At 40.6% G+C, this 20,443-nt stretch overlaps 1 protein-coding gene across 4 annotated transcripts in view; it reads left to right on the top strand.

Annotated features, from left to right (window-relative positions):
- The first annotated feature begins 3,642 nt into the window (after nucleotides 1-3,642).
- Nucleotides 3,643-20,443, top strand: part of ARNTL2 (aryl hydrocarbon receptor nuclear translocator like 2) — an 84,912-nt gene continuing 68,111 nt past the window's right edge. For all 4 annotated transcript variants that reach the window (XM_035729207.1, XM_035729206.1, XM_035729208.1 and 1 more), the window contains exon 1: nucleotides 3,643-4,063. In XM_035729207.1, coding sequence (XP_035585100.1) covers nucleotides 4,033-4,063 — 31 coding nt within the window. In that variant the 5' untranslated portion in view covers nucleotides 3,643-4,032. The remainder of the gene's footprint in view (nucleotides 4,064-20,443) is intronic.

Raw genomic sequence — 20,443 nt, 5'->3', positions numbered from 1 at the left:
ATCCGTCTCCCCCACTGCTGTTACACCAGTAATAGAGACCCTCATCGATTTATTTCCCCAAGATCCAGCTAGGAGTGGGGTGGCCTAATTATTGGCTCAACTGCTTTGTCTAACTTGAGCAGATGGGCTTTGACTAATAGAAATCCAAACATTTCTCAGGTGAGATCGTGCTAACTACCACGATATTATCTTGGAATTGCTCTACTGTTCATATTAAGATGTTCCTTATCAAACCCTTAAGCATAGGATGACTTTTTTTTAAGATTATTTTTTATTTGGAGAGAGAGAGAGTGGGGGGGCGGGTAGGGGCAGAGGGAGAGGGAGAATCTCAGGCAGACTCCCTGCTGAGTGCAGAGCCCAACGCAGGGCTCAGTCTCACAACCCTGAGATCATGACTGGAGTCGAAACCAAGAGTCAGACGCTTAACTGAGCAACCCAGGTGTTCTAACATAGGATGACTTTTAAGTCTCTACCAAAGGGGAAACCCATAACAGGAAAGGGAAACTGTCCTTTGCCTTTCTCGTCCTCTTGGGTAAGATAATCACGAACAGAACTTGAAGATCACTCCTGCCCAATTCCATACGATATGAGGAGGACTGAGGAGGACCTGGGTTACCATACTTGTTTTAAGAGTGTCCAAAACTTGAAAAAGTAAAAATCAGTTCAGCTTTTGAGACTTATACACACAAACAAATCTAAGGGAAAAATAACATTAAGCAGTAACTCCATATATAAAGAGATGTCTGCACAACCATTCCCTCGGGCTTGTCCTATGTTTGTTCCTTTTTGTATTTTTCTCAGAATTTTAGTTTATTGCTACTTCTGGCCTCTGGCTAGTGGAAATACCCAACTCACCCCCACAACAATCTAGGCTTAGGAAACCTGATTTTTGACAAGTTGAAGCAATATTTCCTAGAGTACTTAAAATGTCTCAAAATCAACTGATTTTGAAGTAGGGATTGAGAACTACTAGCTCATAATCTCTAGGGGTGGGTATGAAATTCTGTACATTATCATGCACATCCAACTTTGGGAACCACGGAGCTAAGGAGAAAAGGACACTGGCTGGACTCTTCCGAAATGAAATAATACCCACCTCATCAGTTGCTGTGAGAACGTCTATACGAAGTGACGGGGGCACAGCGGGTGCAGTACAAGTCAGTGCTATGGCAATGCCTGGCACATTGTATGCGCTCTCGAAATAATGTGTGAACAAACGAATTAAATAACTGCATTTTTGGTGGGCAGCCCTACTTTCCGTCTAAAGCTGATCTCAAAATGTTCTCATTTTTAATAAAAACATAACTCAAAAGCATTGAAAAGGAGCGTAGCTTTACTAATTTTGTTATTTTCCAGGGAAATAATGTAAGAGGGTTTGCATTACACAGTGAAGTTCCCTTAATACCCTTTTAAGAGAACTTTCTCAACTTTCCACTCCCCGTTTACTCTCCCATGAGTAAACTCTCCTGCACTTACCTTCTCTGCATTCTCCCCCGCTTCATAAGGCAAGCTCAAGCTGATCTTCCCCATACCAGACACCTACTATAGGTCCATCTATTCATCCAAACTCATTTGACCTCCCTGTTTGTCCCAGCTGCGCTCCCACTCATCAACCTGCTTAGCAAAAACAAGGATCTTCCCCAGGATGGACCCCACCCCTATAGAATGGTGGGGGTGAAGGGACAGTGGCAGGGAAGAAGGGGTAGTTTTAAATATCAATAATTTAGTTATTTTCCCCAGTCCCTTAGGAGCTCATTAATGGGTAGTTATTTTTATATTTATGCATCACTGGAAATAGTATCTTCAATGTAACAGCACTCTGAAGCAGGTGGATTTTTTTTTTTTTTTTTTTTTTTTTTTTGCCCTGGACCAACTAAAATATCTAACAGGTCTTAAGGAGCCCTCAAACTAAATTATATTGTTACAATCCCAGCAGGAAGTTGACAAGTATAGGAATTTATAGTTTTGAGGCAGTGGATACTAATTCCAGTACTGTTCTTGCCTGAGTACTTGGCAGTGAAGCAAAATTAGGAAACTAAGGTCACCCTGGGATTAGCAATGATTCCCGAAGAGCTACACTATCCCTTGGCTTTGGTGAGAAAAGGACATTGACCAGAAGGAAATAGATCATATGTTCTGCAAGTTATGTTTCAAATCACTTCTGTTACATTTTGCTCAAGGAGAAAATATTAGAAAATCACTGCCCGTAAATGAGAGATTACCTTCCTATCCATCTCTCAAGATACTGGTTTTCTATCTCTGTTTTATCCTATGAGGCACAATATAACTACTCTTTAAAAAAAAAAATCCTAGGAAGGAAAGCTCCAGAGCATAAAGAAAAAGTAGCAAGTAGAATTTAAACTTGAACATTAAGGGGGAAGGCATGTTAAGCTATGAGAGTGACTTGCCCCCGGAGAACCCTGTGGCCTCTTCTCCTTGAGCATTATTACTTCCTCCTATCGTATTAAGGTTCTGGATTCCTTTTCTTTGGCTTTCAAGCTCGAGTGGGAGTGAATCATCATTTCTAAGAAATGAGGACTGCAATGATTCACCAGCAAGCTTACTGGATACCATGGTATGAACGTCTAAGAAGATCTGGCTTTTACAGTCTGGCTTCTCCCATCCACTGAGTGATCCTGGCCCCAGTACTCATCTCTGAGCCTCTAGGCATATGTACATAGTCTGTACTGTACATTTTAACCAGGGTGCTGCTTCACCAGGAAAGTGACATTTAACACATGCCCAGGTCTTTCAATGCCTCCCCACTTGGTAAAACATCCCCAAACAGCGCACATTTATCCGGAAAGCCAGGTTTGGACATATTCAGGGAAACCTACGCCCGATTTAAGACTATTTGCCAGGCTTTCTGTGGAACTTCTATTTTTGAGCTGCCAGCAGAAGCTGATGTTGGTGGATTTCAGGTAGAGCTCCCAGTCAAAGCTGGGATTGTGATGTTTCAAGAATGGTTTTGATGAGGGAAGTGCGTTGGTGTGCTTTACTGAGGGCAGCCACAGTTCTTAGCACCTCCTTCCACCTCCAGCCGGTAAAATCCCTGTCCCCACTTCAGAGGGCAGCAGTTTCCCCTGGTCATGCCTACTTCTTCCCCGGGAACGCTGTCCCAATCCCCTTGCCCAGGTTTGGCCTGAAGTAGCCCCCAGAACACATATGCAGCTAGTTAAGGCGCTATAATGAAGTCATGGTAGGAAAATTAATAGATTTGGGCGAGTTGATGCAAAGCTTTAGTGTTCTCTCTGCGGCTCCTTTCCTCCACTACCTTCCTCTACTAGACAAACTGTGACCAAGGAACGGGTCCAGTGGGACCAGTGGGCGGGGAGAGAAGCAGCTTATTCCGCACAGGATGGAGGGCTGTCAAATGATCCTCAGAGGATCTTGCTTCTGGATTTACCCAACCTTTGCGGGAGCCAAAACCGCTTTCTCAGTGACCCCCCTCTCTGTCACTTCGCTTCCTTGTTTCTGCCCCGAAGCCCTACCCTCGCCCTTCTGTGTACCAGTGAAGTTTCTCTTCCAGCTTCCCCTCCTCCCCCAGCACCCCCACCCTGCAATGATCTCCATTCATCCTTTACCTTTTACCCCAAGGGAAACAACTCCAACCCTCAGAACACTCACACAACGAATCCTTAAAGTGATCGTGGAAACCTGTTTTTAAAAAGCCTGGTTCCTGAAAGGCGCAAGGTGCTGCCTCGCCAGCCTTTCAGCGCTGTGCCTCCAGCCGCAGGGGTCGGGGGCGGTGCCGCCGTGACTCCGCCCACCACCCGGTCCCTTTCTCCGGCTGGGAGCCCCACGGCAGGCCAGTCCCAGGCCGGTGGCTCCGCTGTCCCGGCCGGCCGGGCTGCAAGTCGGCGCCGGCTGAGCGCCCAGGGGCCGCGGGGGTGGCCGCCGAGACGCGTGGCACAGCTCCCCGGGCGCCCGCGTCCCCGCGCCGGGGCCGCCGCCTGGGCCGGCGCAGGGCGGGCCCGGAGCTCTAGATGCCGCCAGTCCCGGGGCTGCGGAGCCGGCCGGCTGGTTCCTGCGATGGCGGCGGAAGAGGAGGCTGCGGCGAGAGGTGAGGCTGCGGGCGTGCGGCTCCAGGTGGGGGAGGGGCGTCGCACACGCGGGAGCATCCCGGGCCGGGCTGGGGGCGAGCGGCCCGCGCGCCGACGTTAGGCGGGCACCGTGTGCGCAGGCTTCCCTCCGCCCCCCCCCCCCCCCCGGCACCTGCTCCGATTGGCTCCCGGACCAAGGTCGTCGCTTGGGGGCACAGGTGCTGCGCGGCATCCAGCCAGTCCTCCCGGGGAGTAGGAGGTGGGGAGTGCCCGTGCTCGCCGCCGGCTGTCGCGTTGCCCGCAGCCTCATTTTTGGTGCCGGCTGGACCTTTAGGCGAAGGTGAGCTGGCGAGGGACCAGCCACCTTATAATGGCGAGCAGCCTCCCTCGGCCGACCACCGGGATCCCACTTCGTCGTCTGTAGGGATTGTTGCGTGGACTTCTTAGATTTCCTCTTTTGTATGAAGCAGTTGTCATCAGCCATTGAAGGGACTCGGGTTCTGCGAGCCTGTAGCCTCTGTACTGGCAATACTCAATTCTCCGTAAACCGTTTCCAAAACTGCCCGCTCCTGGGGCGGGCAGGCGGGCAGGGAGCGCGTGGAGGCAGGTCCCCCGCACCTCTCGCTCGAAAACCATGGATTGCACCGCAGCACCGGTCCGTGAGCGAGAGGCGGCTCTCGTCTTTTACCGTTACTGCGTTAGGAAAGCCGTCAGTGGAATGTTTGTGTTCTATTTTAGTGGAGTTTTTGTGAATTGAATCGGAAGAGTGCTATTTCTTGTTCCTTTCTCTACTATACACTGGCAACATTCCGTGGTCTCTTCCATGGGACTAGTCGCAATTATGGGACGGTTATAAAATATCTGTTAAGTCAAAAGGGAGGCAGGAAAAAAGATATAACTAAAGGAACACTGGCAGAATTTCAGGGAAGCAGTTGATTAAATCCGCACTTGCCTTTTGGAATATGGCGATGAGTTTTGATTCTTCTCTGAAATACAGCAATGAGAAGAGGTGCTTTTGAAAAATCTAAAACAGTTATGGGAACTTGGATTATGGGGAGATTTCCAACATTCTATCATTTGAATGTGTGCGGTTTTTCTGGATGATATAAAGATGCGAGTAAGCACTGTTTGGCAAAGAGAAGGCAGTATGTATGGTGTTAAGCTCAGTCGTGTCACTGGGGTTATTTACCCTTAGCCTTAGTTTCTTCATCTGTAAAATGGGGCTAATTATAGTATCTGTCTTATAGGATTGTTAGGATTAAATGAGATATAAATGCATTTAAGTACATTTAAAGTGCTTAGCCCAGTACTTGAGAAATAGCAAGTCCTCCACAAACATTAGCTTAATACAATTATTATTTTTTTAAAGAATTTATTTATTTATTTATTTGACAGAGAGAGACACATCCAGAGAGGGAACACAAGCAGGGGGGAGTGGGAAAGGGAGAAGCAGGCCTCCCGCTGAGCAAGGAGCCCAATGCGGGGGCTCCATCCCAGGACCCTGGGGTCATGACCTGAGCTGAAGGCAGACGCTTAATGACTGAGCCACCCAGGTGCCCCGCTTAATACAATTATTAATTTACAGCTCCCATTTGCTTTGTGAAGTTAATGAGTCTTGTCTGGTTTTTTAAAATGTCATCCCACACAAGTCAAAATTAGCCAAACTGAAGGAATAGTTGGACTGTACTGAAAAAAGAGAAACACAAAAATGCACCTTACTCATTCAGAGTGGCTTTCACCACATAAGCCTTATGGACTTATAAGTTTTCAAACAGATGGTTTATTGCTATTTAGCTGACTATCAAATGTGCAGTTGGGAATGATTAAAATTAATCCTTCTTAGATAAGAGTAGCAAAGTTTCAGTAGGGTCTGGGAGGGCCAGCATTTCTTGAGGTCCTATTATGTACCAAGCATTTCATAAGGGATACCTTCCTTAGTGTCACAACAGCCCCGTGATGTAGGTGGTGTTACCTCCATTTTGCAGATGATAAGAGAAAACAGGCTGGCCCACAGTTCACAGCCAGAGTGCCAAAACTGAAGTTAACATCTGTGCCTATGGGCCATGCAGCTTTTCTTCCTTTCCTGTCTCACTAGGTGGCGCTAATGAGCAACTAGCGCACTTTTCAGACACCGTCTTTAGCTAAAAAGGGTGAAAAAAATATGGTTACAAGTTCCCCCATCCCTGGAGGGAAAAACACAACAAAACAGGTCTCTATATCACAATCCATGGCCATGTTTTCCTTACACAAAATTCCTGAGGATTTCTTTTCCCTAGGCAGTTTGACATTAAGACCCTGGTAATACTACAAATCTAAAAGTGGTGGTGGGGAGAAACCCCCCTCCCCCATGGTGGTTACACAGCTAAAAATAACTTCAGGGCTGATTGTGAGAATAGCCACCAAAAATCAGCTGGTGCCTTACATAATTGCCTGCTCAATTTTTTGACAGGCTTATGGTAAACACCAAGATTGAGCAAGCTGCCAAGTGACTGGGCGTCCTGGTAAATGATTCCAGAATCCTTAGAGTCAGGGAGAGGGCAGTCTTGCAGGAGCAGCGCATTTTCAAGACTGACTGCCAAAGATGGTTTGGGTCTCAGCATTTGTGGGGCAGCTTTTTCACGTTCCCCGTTCCTTACCGTGGCATGTTTTCACCTGGGAGGTTATCAGACCACTCTTTCTGAGGTGGAGTTGTAGTTCTGCAATTATAGTGGCTTAAATTCATTTTTGTGACTCAGAAATAAAAAATCATGTGCCAATCAACTTTGCATAAGCTACTGCTCCTGGCCTGGATCCTTAGGCAAAGTCTCAGCCTGAGATGCATTACTCAACATAAACCAGGATGGACTAAAACTGCTTTTCACATGTTGGGGAAGGCGGTGGGGGGTGGGGAAGGGGACTGAGAGGAATGGAGAGAATGGGGAGAGGAAAGAGGGAGAGGAGGGGTGGAGTAAAGAGAGAACAGGGGGAGAGAGGGTAAAGGAGCAAGACGGAAGGAAGGTAGGAAGCGAGGGAAAGAGATGGGGAGACAGGAAGGGCGTAGAGGGGAGGGGAAGGAAAATGAGGGGGCAAGGCAAGGAGTTGGTGGGGGGAGAAGAGTGAGCGGGGGAAGGGAAAAGAGGCGGGATGGAGGTGGGAGAGGGTTGGGAGGGTAGGGACTGCCAGCCCATCAGAGTTTGACTCCAGGAAAAAAGAAAAAGTAATTTAATGTTTAAAATATGTAGGGAGGGGCATCTGGGTGGCACGGTTGGGTAAACATCTGACTCTTGATTTTGGCTCAGGTTATGATCTCAGGGTCCTGAGACTGAGCTCCACATGGGGCTCCACGCTCAGTGGGGAGTCTGAGATTCTCTCTCTCTTTCTCTTTCAAAATAATAAGTAAAATAAAATATATAGGGAAAGCCAAAATATTAGCATAGGAAACACAGTCATTTCACTTTACTTTTTTCCTTGTGACAAGACTCCCTAGTTCTAAAAAGCATGATCTCTTTCTGTGCTGTGAACATTGATTATTGCATCCTTTTGAAATCTCTCCCTTTACATAGTGTTCAGGAACTCATAAAGAAGGTAATAACATCTCGTTCTAGTAGCCCTGATTTCAGTCGTCTCATTTAGTTGAAGACCTTCAGTTTTCCACCATGGCAGCTGAGTGACGCAGGTGCCTGGGATCCGGGTCATGAGTCAGCATCAGGACCGTCATCAGCATTATCGGGGACTCAGTGACCAGGTGCCCTACAGGAGACGGGTGTACCTGAGACATCTGCCTGCTCTGTGAGACAGTGATGTCCTGTCCTGGTTTCTGCAAGTCTCCTCCCTGGAGTGGCTCTCCTCACCCCCAAATCCCAGCCCTTCTATACCCTGCCGGCCTCACCCAGTGCCTCCCTCCTTCCTACTGGCAGGAGGCTGTGAGAACTTAATTTAAATTCTTATTGGTGCTGGTACTACAGGTGGAAGATATTCTCTGCAGTAGCTTGTAGTATTTCTGGATATTTACTGATAATTTATGAAGCACTTAGCTGTGTACCTCCCGCCCCGCCCCACCCCCAGTTTTCTTCTCTTACTTATGTGAAGTCACATTTACTGGTCCCTCACACATACTATTTAAATTATATCACTTTAGGCTATAATATCTCACCCACCCCCAATTTTTAAATTTAAAATATTTTAAGGGGTGCCTGGCTGGCTCAGTTAAGCATCTTACTCTTGATTTCGGCAAAGGTTGTGATCTCAGGGCCGTGAGATACAGCCCCTGCATGGGGCTCTGCACTGGGTATGGAGCCTGCTTAAGATTCTCTCTCTCCCTCTCCCCCTGCCCCTCCCCCCTAATTTTTAAAAAAAATTTCTTAAAATATTTAAATCAGTCCAGTTATATAATATTAAAACTCTAATTTGAAAATACTTAAATGTTGTCTGGCATGATAGGAAATTTGTCATTTATCCAAGTACATTATTGGCATTTTGTTTCTCTAGTTTTTAAAGTTTAAATCTCTAAATAATATCTTTACAGAGAGATAAAAACAAAAGCTGGAGGAAAAGGAAATATGGAGAGAATCACTCTTCCAGTCAACATGGTTTGCATTACAGGATATTATTGAAGGTCAAGATTATTGCCATAAAACAGTAATTGCTAATGTATTCAAAGTGTTTTACTTATAAAGAAAATGCTTTACTTATTTATTTTTTTTAAGTAGATAAGAAATACACTTTACCCTATGTTCCAAATATATCACAGGGAAAATGGAGAATCATTCACTGGCTTTCTCTCTCCATTTTGTCTCCCTTATATGTCCTATAATCTGTTATGTGAGGGAATCTGCCTTTCCCCATATTTTTCTTAAATTTAATTTAATTTTATTATGTTACATTATGTTAGTCACCATACAGTACCTCATTAGTTTTTGATGTAGGGTTCCATGATTCATTGTTTTCCCCATATGTTTTAAACTTTGCTACCTCCAGGCGTTGCTCAGGCTATTGGCTGCTCCTGGAAGGATCCTGCCCTCCCTCCAGATACTCATGTGGAAGTCTTATGTCCTCCTGAAGGCTGAGCTCAGGTGTCACTGTGTTTTTACTTGCCTGTGGGGGAGGAGATCTGGTGTATAGGGAAATGAACATGAGCTTTGGAACCAGGCCATTGGGAATGTGACCGCCAGTTTCATTATTTACTAGCCATGTGACCTTGGCCAAATTATTTAACTGCTCTGAGCCCCAATTTCCTTGTCTAAAGAATGGGAGTAAAAAATGCCTAACTTGGAGGGTTATGTGGGAATTAAATGAGATGATTACAACCAGTTTAGTGAAATCTGACCTACAACAGATGATTTCCCCCCTTCTTTTCATGCAGTCTTTCCACAATCTCCCTTCCCCCAATGGAAATGCTTCTTCCCTTCTGTTTTTACACCGTGTGTGTGTGTGTGTGTGTACACACGCGCGCACACACGTGCGTGCACGCACGTGCCTATTAAAACAATTGGCCTGCTTGCCACAAGTTATTTAGGTAGATTTCTTAGTTCCATTCCCATCCTAGGAGAGCAGGGTTGATTCTTACTCATCTCTACAATTTCCCAACTCCTTGTACCTATTAAATGCCAAATGAAGGTTTGTTGATTTTAAATGAATGATTGGTCTAAGGTGTGGACAGGGCTGGTTCATTCGTAAACTATACATTAAATATACACTACTGTACTAAGCAAGCTAAGCACACTACTGTACTAAGACGGAGAAATGGATACAGCCAGAAAAAAGATTCAAGAGCTTATAAACAGGCAAAAAGCAGTTAAAATATGTGTAAGACAAGATAGAACCTAGTAAGATCTATAGTTTAACGGCTAGGAGTGAGCCTCCCCACCCAAAGTTGGCAGAAATTATATCTAGTTCACAGGGCAAGGACTCACTTTCAGAGAAGGTACCAACTTTAGTATCGATGGATAGAGAACTCTTGGGGAGGCAGTGAAGAAGATGGTCTTTGAGGACAGAACACAGGAACGGTATGGAAAGCCATCAGTGATGTGTTTGGAAGAACTGGTGGTGGTATTTTTTTGGCTTTGGATAGGAAAAATGGAAAAGGAATTGATCGGTGAAGTTGCATTGTTCATGTTGCGGGGGGCTTCCCCTCCCACGCCTGTGGTGCAGCACAGACAGTGGACCCAGAAAACCCACGGTATACCGGCAGTGATTTGCCTGCTCTCCAAAAGGAAAGATCCATGCATCTTCCTTTTGGCCCCGGTCAGCAACAGAACTTCTATGTCACCTCGAAAGACTAATTGTGGCATATTTCTAATCAGATAAAAAAAAAAAAAAGCACAAGTCCCGGTTCCTGCCAGGTGATTGGCTCTTAGGTCTTAGCCTTTACTGTAAATCCTTTGGACCACTTCTTTCTCTCTTTCATCTTTTCTTCCCTGAAAAAGCAGCTGCTTCTGTTTTTAGGTCCATTTCACAGTCATCTGAAAAGCATCGTAACTACTATTTCATTTATTCTCATTATAGCCTCTTGGGAAGCAGGTCTCTAGACTTCTAATGGCCTTTCCTACGTTGTTCCACTGTCCCCGTCGCTGATATACCCTCGGGAGGGATGTGTGCTCCAGGTGTGCTCTCAGACGCTTCCCTGCAGTTCCGTGGGACCAAGCTGAAAAATACCCTCAGCCTTGACTTCTAGACTTCCAACATAAACACTTAGTGAAGGTTTGTGAACCAAAAGGAATCTAGTGCCCAGCACATCTGAACATGCTGCTAATGTGAAGAGAGCACTCATGGAAACACCCATGTGTGATAACCTCACAAGGTGTTCTTATTTTGATTCAGATACAGTGCGGACGATCTCGGGTTTAGAAGATACTTAAAAGCAGAAGCTCTAGGGGCCCCTGGGTGGCTCAGTTGGTTGGGCATCTGCCTTCGGCTCAGGTAGTGATCCTGGGGTCCTGGGATCGAGACCCCCATTGGGCTCTTTGCGGAGAGCCTGCTTCTCCCTCTGCCTCTCTCTCTGTCTCTGTCTCTCATGAATAAATAAATAAGATCTTAAAAAAATATTAAAAAAAGCAGAAGCTCTATATACATTAAAGTACCTCTTCACCTTTTTTCCTTAGGAGAGGAGAATATAAAAAGAATGGACAATTACTGAGCTAGGATAGTTCCAAAGCCATGTGTATTTTACAGAAACACAGATTTTAAAAGATCAACATACAGTAGATAGAATTGAAATTGAACACTTTATGAAGTAGATATTGATATCTAAATGAATACATGATTGTGAAGATTAATACTTGTTTTGTCAAAGATCTAGAGAAAATATTGAAATGTTGAACACAATTTCCAGCTCTGCATGTATTTCTTCCCAGCTCCCTGGTTGGAGCATTGGATGTCCTGAGTTACGAGGTAGCCCAGATAGGCTGTGTTTGCACTGCCAGGGAGGCCAACCCTATTGCTCTAATAGGTCATCCCTTCTGTAAGATTTATCCAGACAACCACACTCACCTAGAAAAAAAGAGACCAAACCCAATTTTCCATGCATCCTGCTGCTGGTAGCTTCTTAGGACAATTCTCCTTTTCTTTAGTTTTCAGCCTGAGTTCAACTAGCCCTTTTGGCTCATCAGTTTCTTTCAACAATAATCGAAGCTACCTCTGGGACATGTGTTTGGTTGTAAGCAAAGCAACCTGGACTTGGGAGGGGGGGTTCACATTCACACTTTAAATTGTAGAAGGCATCGAGGACAAATGATCTATCAAGAGGTTTAAAAATAACCATTTAGTAGCTCTTTGTCTAGGAAGAGCCCGGAAGCAGCTTTAGATTCTGATCATCATTGTAACAATGACGTGTGAGGCCTAGATGGAATTAATGTCACAAATGTCACTTTGAGTTTTATTACTTTTAAAACTCCTATTGTGTTTTAGTTTGTGGAACTTGAACAGTTTGCCTGTTGCAGTATAATGCTTTCCCCTCTCCCCCACTTTGAAAGGGTCTTTTTCTAGAACAGTCACCATTCAGTGAAAAGATACACAAATATTTTTGTGAACACTGATGATTATTTTTCTCAAAGTTAAACTGAAGGCGTCTCATTTTGTTAATGCTTTAGTTGTCAGGAACCATTGTATCTTTTTTAAAAAAATTATCCACATTTATTAACAAATTTTAAGTAGTTGAGATACAATATTATGCAAGTTTCAGGGATACAACATAGTAAATCATTGACAATTATATAAATTACGAAATGCTCACCATGATGGGCGCTTCTCTCATACAAAGTTATTATAGTTATTATCAACTATATTCCCCATGCTGTGCTTCTCATCCCCATGACTTATTTATTTTCTAGCTGGAAGCTTGTACCTCTTAATCTCCTTCACATACTTCACGTGTTCCCCCCTTGTCCCTCCCTTCTGGCAACCACTGGTTTGTTCTCTGTATTTATGAGTCTGTTTTGTTGTTTGTTGTTCATTTGTTTTTTAGATTCTCCATGTGAGTGAAATCATATGGTATTTGTCTTTCTCTAATTTATTTCACTTAGCCTAATAAGTGACTAATAAGGACTTTCTAGGTCCTTCCATGTTGTTGGGAATGGCAAGATTTCATTCTTTTTTATGGTTGAGTAGTATTCCATTGTTGTGTATATATACCACATCTTCTTTATTCATTCATCCATTGATGGACACTTAGGCTGCCTCCATATCTTGGCTATTATAAATAATGCTGCAATAAACATCATGATGCATATATACTTTCAAATTACAGTTGACACTTGAACAACATGGGTTTGAATTGTGATGGTCCACTTATACACAGATTTCTTTTAAAAGATTTTATTTACTTGAGAGCAAGAGAGAGCACACGAGTTGGGGGAGAGGGAGAAGCAGGCTCCCGCTGAGCAGGGAGCCCAAAGCAGGGCTGGATCCCAGGACCCTGGGATCATGACCTGAACCAAAGGCAGACGCTTAACCGACTGAGCTATCCAGGAGCCCATATACAGATTTTTTTTTTATATGTATAAATACAGTACAGTACTGTAAATGTATTTTCTCATGATTTTCTTAACATTTTCTTTTCTCCAGCTGACTTTATTGTAAGAATACAGTATATGATACATATGACATACAAAATATGTGTTAATCTGGTATGTAGTTTATTGGTAAGGTAAGTCAACAGTAGGTTGTTAGTAGTTGTCACTGTAGAGTCAAAAGTTATATGTGGATTTTTGACTGTGCAGGTGGCCAAGCCCCTAACCACTGTGTAGTTCAAGGGTCAGCTGTAGTGTTTTCATTTTCTGGGTAAATACCCAGAAGTGGAATTAATGGATCGTATGGTATTCTTATTTTTTGAGGAACCTCCGTACTGTTTTTCCTAGTGGCTGCGCCAATTACATCGCCACCAGTAGTGCACAAGGGTTCCCTTTTCTCCACATCCTTGACAACACTTGCTATTTCTTGTCTTTTTGACACTAGCCATTCTGACTGGTGTGAGGTGGTATTTCATTATGGTTTTAGTTTGCACTTCCCTAATGATTAGTGAACATCTTTTCATATGTATTAGTCATCTGTATGTCTTTGGAAAAATGTCTGTTTGGATCCTCTGCCCATTTTTTAAATCAGATTATTTATTTTGTTCGTGTTGAGTTGTATAAGTTCTTTATAAATTTTGGGTATTAACCCCTCATTGGATATATCATTTGCAAATATCTTCTTTTGTTCAGAAGGCTGTCCTTCATTTTGTTGATTTTTTTTTTTCTGTGCAAAACCTTTTTAGTTTGATGTAGTCCTGATAGTTTATTTTTGCTTTTATTTCCCTTCCATGGGGAGACAGATCCAGAAAAATGTTGCTAAGGCTGACATCCAAAGGTTTACTGCCTGTGATTTCTTCTATGAGCTTTATGGTTTCAGGTCTCACATTTAGGTGTTTAATCTATTTTGAGTTTATTTATTTTTTTTGGTATGGTGTATGAAAGTGGTCCAGTTTCATTCTTTTGCATGTAGCTGTCCAGTTTACTCAACACTGCTTATTAAAAAAACTGTTTTTTTTTCATTGCATATTCTTGCTTCCTTTGCCATAGATTAATTGACCATATAAGCCTGGGCTTATTTCTGGGCTCTCTGTCCCATTCCTTTGACCTATGTCCGTTTTTGTGCTGGTACCATGCTGTTTTGATTACTAGAGCTTTGTAGTATATCTTGAAACTGGAGTTGTGTTAAACCTTCAGTTTTGTTTTGCTTAAGATTCCTTTGGCTGTTTAGGGTCTTCTGTGGTTCTACACAAATTTTAGCACTATTTGGTCTAGTTCTATGAAAAATGCTGTTGGTATTTTGATAGGAATTGCATTGAATCTGTAGATTGCTTTGGGTAGTATAGACATTTCAACAACATTAATTCTTCCAATCCATGAGCATGGTATAGACCTAAAGTACAGGTCTTTCACATCCTTGGTTAAATTTATTCCTAGGTATGTATGTATGTATGTATGTATGTATGTATTTATTTATTTATATGCAGTGATAAATGTGATTGTTCTCTTAATTTCTCTTTCTGCTAGTTTGTTATTAGGGTATAAAAATGAACCAGATTTCTGTATATTAATTTTGTATCCTGAAACTTTACTGATTTTATTAGTTCTAATAGTTTTTTGGTGGGGTCTTTAGGGTTTCCTATATGTAGAATCATGTCATCTGCAAATAATGACAGTTTATTTCTTCCTTACCAATTTGGATGCTTTTTATTCCTTTTCTTTGATTGCTGTGGCTAGGACTTACAGTATTGTGTTGAATAAAAGTGGTGAGAGTGGACATCCTTGTGTTGTTCCTGATCTTAGAGGAAAAGCTTTTAGCTTTTTACCATTAAGTATGATGTTAACTGTGGGTTTGCCATATGAGGACTTTATTATATTGAGGTATGTTCCCTCTATAACAACTTTTTTGAGGGTTTTTTCTTATGGATTGTGTTAGATTTTGTCAAATGATTTTTCTTCATCTATTGAGATGATCATATAGTTTTTATTCTTAATTGTTAATGTGGTATATCATGTTGATTGATTTGTAGACATTAAACCATCCTTGCATCCCTGGAATAAATCCCATTTGATCATGGTGAATGATCCTTTTAATGTATTCTTAAATTTGGTTTGCTAATATTTTGTTGAGAATTTTTACATCTATGTTCATCACAGATATTGGTCTGTATTTTTTTGTTATAGTGTCTTTTTCTAGTTTTGATATCAAGGTACTGCTGGCTTTGTAGAATAAATTTAGAAACATTCCTTCCTCTAATTTTTTAGAATAGTTTGAGACAGATAGGTATTGACTATTTTATTTTTTAAAGATTTTATTTATTTTAGAGAGAGAGTATGAGCTGGGGGAGGGGAAGGGAGAGAAAGAATCTCAAGAAGACTCTGTGCTGAGCACAGAGACTGGTGCAGGGCTCGATCTCACAACCCTGAGATCATAACCTAAGCCGAAACCAACAGTTGGAGGCTTAACCAGCTGAGCCACCCAGGCACCTCTCTATTTTAAATGTTTGGTAGAATTCACCTGTGAAGAAATTGGATCCTGGACTTTTGTTTCTTGGTTTTTTTTTTTTCAATTATTATTGATTCTATTTCATTACTAGTAATCAATCTGTTCAGCTTTTCTCTTTCTTCCTAATTCAGTTTTACAAGATTGTGTGTTTCTAGGAATTTATTCATTTCTTTTAATGTGTCTGATTTGTTGGCATACAATTTTTCATAGTAGTCTCTCATAATTGTTTGTATTTCTGTGGTGTCAGTTTTACCTCTCCTCTTTCTTTTCTGATTTTATTTGAGCCGTTTTTTTCTTGATGAGTCTGGCTAAATGGTTATCAATTTTCAAAGAACCAACTCTTGGTTTCATTGATCTTTTTTATTGTTGTTTTTAGGGTATTCCCCCCCCCCATTTCATATTTTCTGCTCCGACCTTTACTGTTTCCTTCCTTCTACTACTTTGGACTTTGTTTTTCTTTTTTCTAGTTCCAGTAGGTATAAGGTTAGATTGTTTGAGTTTTTTCTTATTTCTTAAGGTAAGTGTGTATTGCTCTGAACTTCCCTCTTAGAACTGCTTTTGCTGCATTCCAAAGATTTTGAATCATTTTGTTTCCATTTTCATTTGTCTCCATGTGTTTTTTTTTTTAATTTCCTCTTTGATTCTTCATTGACCCATTGGTTGTTTAGTTACATGTTTAGCCATCGCATGTATGTGTTTTTTTTATAGTTTTGTTTTCTTGTAATTGATTTCTAGTTTTATAACATTGTAGTCAGAAAAGGTGCTTGGTATGCTTTCAGTTTTCTTAAATTTATTAACCCCTGTTTTGTGGCCTAATGTATGATCTGTCCTGGAGAATATTCCTTGTGAACTTGGAAAAAAAGTATATTCTGCTTTTTTTGGATGGGATGTTCTGTATATATCTGTTAAGCCCATCTGATCTAATGTGTCATTCGAAGCCACTGTTTGCTTATTGTTTTTCTGTCTGGATGATTTCTCCATTGATGTAAGTGGAGTGGTAAAGTCCCCTACTATTATGTATTTTTGTCAGTTTTTCCCTTTATGTCTGTTGATATTTACCTTATGTATTTAGGTGCTCCTACGATAGGTACATAGATATTTACGATTGTTCTATCCTTATGTTGGATCAATCCCTTCATAACTATGTAATGCTTCTTTTTGGTCTTTTGTTACACTTTCTTTTTAATCTGTTTTGTCTGATGTAAGTAAGTATTGTTATCCTGTTTCCTGTTTCCAGTTGCATGGAACATTTTTTTCGATCCCTTCATTTTCAGTCTTTATGTGTCTTAAATCTAAAGTGAGTCTCTTGTAGGTAGCATCTAGATGGTACAGCTACATTTTTTCACCCCATTCATTCACCCTGTGTTTTTTGATTGAAGCATTTATTCCATTTACATTGAAAGTAATTATTGAGAGATTTGTACTTGTTACCATTTTGTTAATTATTTCTTGGTTGTTTTTGTAGTTCTTCTGTGTTCCTTCTTTTCTTTCTCTCTTCACTTGTGACTTGATGATTTTAGTGTTACACTTTTTTTTCCATTAATTTTTTTGTGTATCTGTTATAGGATTGTGGTTTGTGGTTGCCATGAGGTTCCTCTCTAACATCCTATGTATATAATAGTCTATAATAAATTGGTCACTTAAGTTTGAACACAGTCTAAAAACACTACATTTATTTTTTAAATTTTTAAAAAAATTTTAAACTTTACAGCACATGTGGGGCTCATATAGCTACCATCCATCCCATCATATTACTGTTACAATATCATTGACTGTATTCCTTATACTCTGCTTTTTATTTCTGTGACTTACTCATTCCATATCTGGAAGCCTGTATCTCCCTCTCCTTCACCCATTTTGCCCAACCCCCCGCCCCCTCTTAAGTTCATTCTCTCTATGTTTCTGATTCTGCTATTTATTCATTTTTTCTTAGATTTCATTTATGAATGGAATCATATGGTATTTGTCTTTCTCAGTATGACTTATTTTGCTTAGCATTATACCTTCTAAGTCCATCCATGTTGTCTCCAGTGGCATGATCCATCCTTTTTTATGGCTGTGCAGTATTCCATTGTAGATATATACTACATTTTCCTTTTCCATTCATCTACTGATGCATACTTAGGTTGCTTGCATGTCTTGGTTATTGTAAATAATGCTGCAGTAAACATAGGGGTGCAGATATCTTTTTTAGTTAGTGTTTTCATGTTCCCTAGGTAAATACCCAGTAGTGGAATTATTGGATCATATGTTATTTATATTTTTAATTTTTGGAGGAACCTCCATACTGTTTTCCATAGTAGCTGCACCAGTTTGCTTTCCCACCAACAATGCACGAGGGCTCCTTTTTATCTGCATCCTTGCCAACACTTATTATTTCTTGTATTTTTGATTTTTGCCATTCTGACAGGTGTGAGGTGATACCTCATTATGGTTTTGATTTGCATTTCACTGTTGACAAGTGATATTGAGTATCTTTTCATGTGTCTGTTGGCCATCTGTATGTCTTCTTTGAAAAAATGTCTATTCAGGTCCTCTGTGCATTTTTTAATTGGATTGTTTGGTTTTTTTGGTGTTCAGTTATATAAGTTTTTTATATATTTTGGACATTAACCCTCATTAGATGTATCATTTGCAAATATCTTTTCCTATTCAGTAGGTTGTCTTTTAGTTCTGTTGATTATTTTTTGCTGTGAAGAAGCTTTTTATTTTGATGTAGTCCCAATAATTTATTTTTACTTTTGTTGCCTTTGCCTTAGGAGACACGTGTAGAAAAATGTTGCTATGGCTGATGTCAGGGAAATTACTGCCTGTGTTCTCTTCCAGGATTTTTATGGCTTCAGGTCTCATGTTCAGGTCTTTAATACATTTTGAGTTTATTCTTTTTTACGGTGTTGGTAAGTCATCCAGTTTCTTTTACATGTAGCTGTCCGGTTTTCCTGGCACCATTTATTGAAAAGACTCTCTTTTCCGCATTGTGTATTCTTGCCTCCTTTGTCATAGATTGACCATATAAATGTCAGTTTATATCTGGTATCTCTTTCTGTTCTATTGATCTATGTGTCTATTTTTGTGTCAGTACCATGCTGTTTTGATTACTACAGCTTTGTAGTATATCTTAAAATCTAGAATTGTAGTATCTCCAGCTTCATTATTCTTTCTCAGGATTGTTTGAGTATTTGGGGTCTTTTGTGTTTCCATATAAATTTTAGTAGTATTCTAGTTTTGTGAAAAATGCTGTTGGTATTTTGATAGAGATTGAATTGGATCTGTAGATTTCTTTGGGTAATATGGACATTTTGACAGTATTGAGTCTTTAAATCCATGAGCATGGAATATCTTTCCATTTGTTTTATCTTCACCTGTGTTTCTTTCACACATGTTTTATAGTTATTTGAGTACAGGTCTTTCACCTCCTTGGTTAAGTTTATTCCTAGGCATTTTATTCTTTTGTGGTGTAATTGTAAATGGTGTTGTTTTTTTAAATTTCTCTTCCTGTAACTTTGTTGTTACTGTATAAAAATGCAGTCAGTTTCTGAGTATTGACTTTGTATCCTGCAACTTTACTGAATTTGTTTATTACTTCCTGTAGTATTTTGGTGGGGTTTTTAGGATTTTCATTGTATAGTATCATGTCTGCAAATAGTGACAGTTTACCTTCTGTCTTACCAATATAGATGCTTCTTTCTTTTTTTTGTCCAATTGCTGTGGCTAGGACTTTCAGTACTATGCTGAATAAAAGTGGTGAGAGTGGACATCCTTGTCTTGTTCCTGACCTTAGGGGAAAGCTCTCAGTTTTTCACCATTGAGTATGATGTTAGCTGTGGATGTGTCATTTATGGCCTTTTTTAATGTTCAGTATGTTCCCTCTAACCCCATTTTGTTTAGAGTTTTTATCATGAATGGGTGTTGAATCTTGTCAAATGCTTTTTCTGAATCTATTGAGATAATGATATGATTTTTATCCCTTGTTTTGTTGATGTGGTGTATTATGTTGATTTGTGAATATTAAACCATTCTTGCATCCTGAGAATAAATCCTACCTGATGGTGGTGAATGATTTTTTTAATGTAGTTTGCTGATATTTTGTAGAGAATTTTTGCAACTATGTTCATCAGAGATATTGGCCTATAGTTTTTTGTTTTTTTTTTTTCCTCTCATGTCTTTGTCTGGCTTTGGTATCAGGGTGATGCTGACCTTATAGAATATACTTGGAAGTTTTCCTTCCTCTTCTATTTCTTGGAATGGTTTGAAGAGAATAGGTATTAACTCTTCTTTAAATGTCTGGTAGAATTCACCTGTCAAGCCATCCGGTCCTGGACTTTTATTTTTTGGTAGTTTTGTTTACCAGTTCAATTTCATTACTTGTAATAGGTCTGTTTAGATTTTCTGTTTCTTCCTGGTTCAGTTTTGCAAGATTGTATGTTTCTAGGAATTTATCTATTTCTTGTAGGTTGTCCAGTTTGTTGATATGTAATTTTACATATTCTCTTATAATCCTTTGTATTTCTGTGGTGTCAATTATTACTTCTCCTTTCTTGTTTCTGATTTTATTTGAGTCCTTTCTCTTTTTTCCTTGATGAGTCCAGGTAAGGGTTTGTCTCTTTTGTTTATTTTTTCAAAGAACCAGCTCTTGGTTTCAATGATTTTTTTTCTTCCTTTCTTTTTTTTAGTCTCTACCTCATTTATTTCTGCTCTGATCTTTATATCCTTACTTCTACTCACCTTGGGTTTGGTTTGTTCTTTTTTTTTCTAGTCTCTTTAAGTATAAGGTTAGATTTTATTTGAGTGGTTTTTGTTTGTTTGTTTGTTTCATTCTTTTGTATGTAGCTGTCCAGCTTTCCCAACACCATTTGTTGAAGAGAGTGTCTTTTTCCTATTGCATATTCTTTTCTCCTTTGTCGAAGATT

This window comes from Zalophus californianus, chromosome 9 (assembly GCF_009762305.2).
Source record: "Zalophus californianus isolate mZalCal1 chromosome 9, mZalCal1.pri.v2, whole genome shotgun sequence".
Taxonomy (NCBI): Eukaryota; Metazoa; Chordata; class Mammalia; order Carnivora; family Otariidae; genus Zalophus; species Zalophus californianus.
The sequence above is the reverse complement of the archived record's forward strand: the minus strand, read 5'-3'. Positions and strand labels throughout refer to the sequence as shown.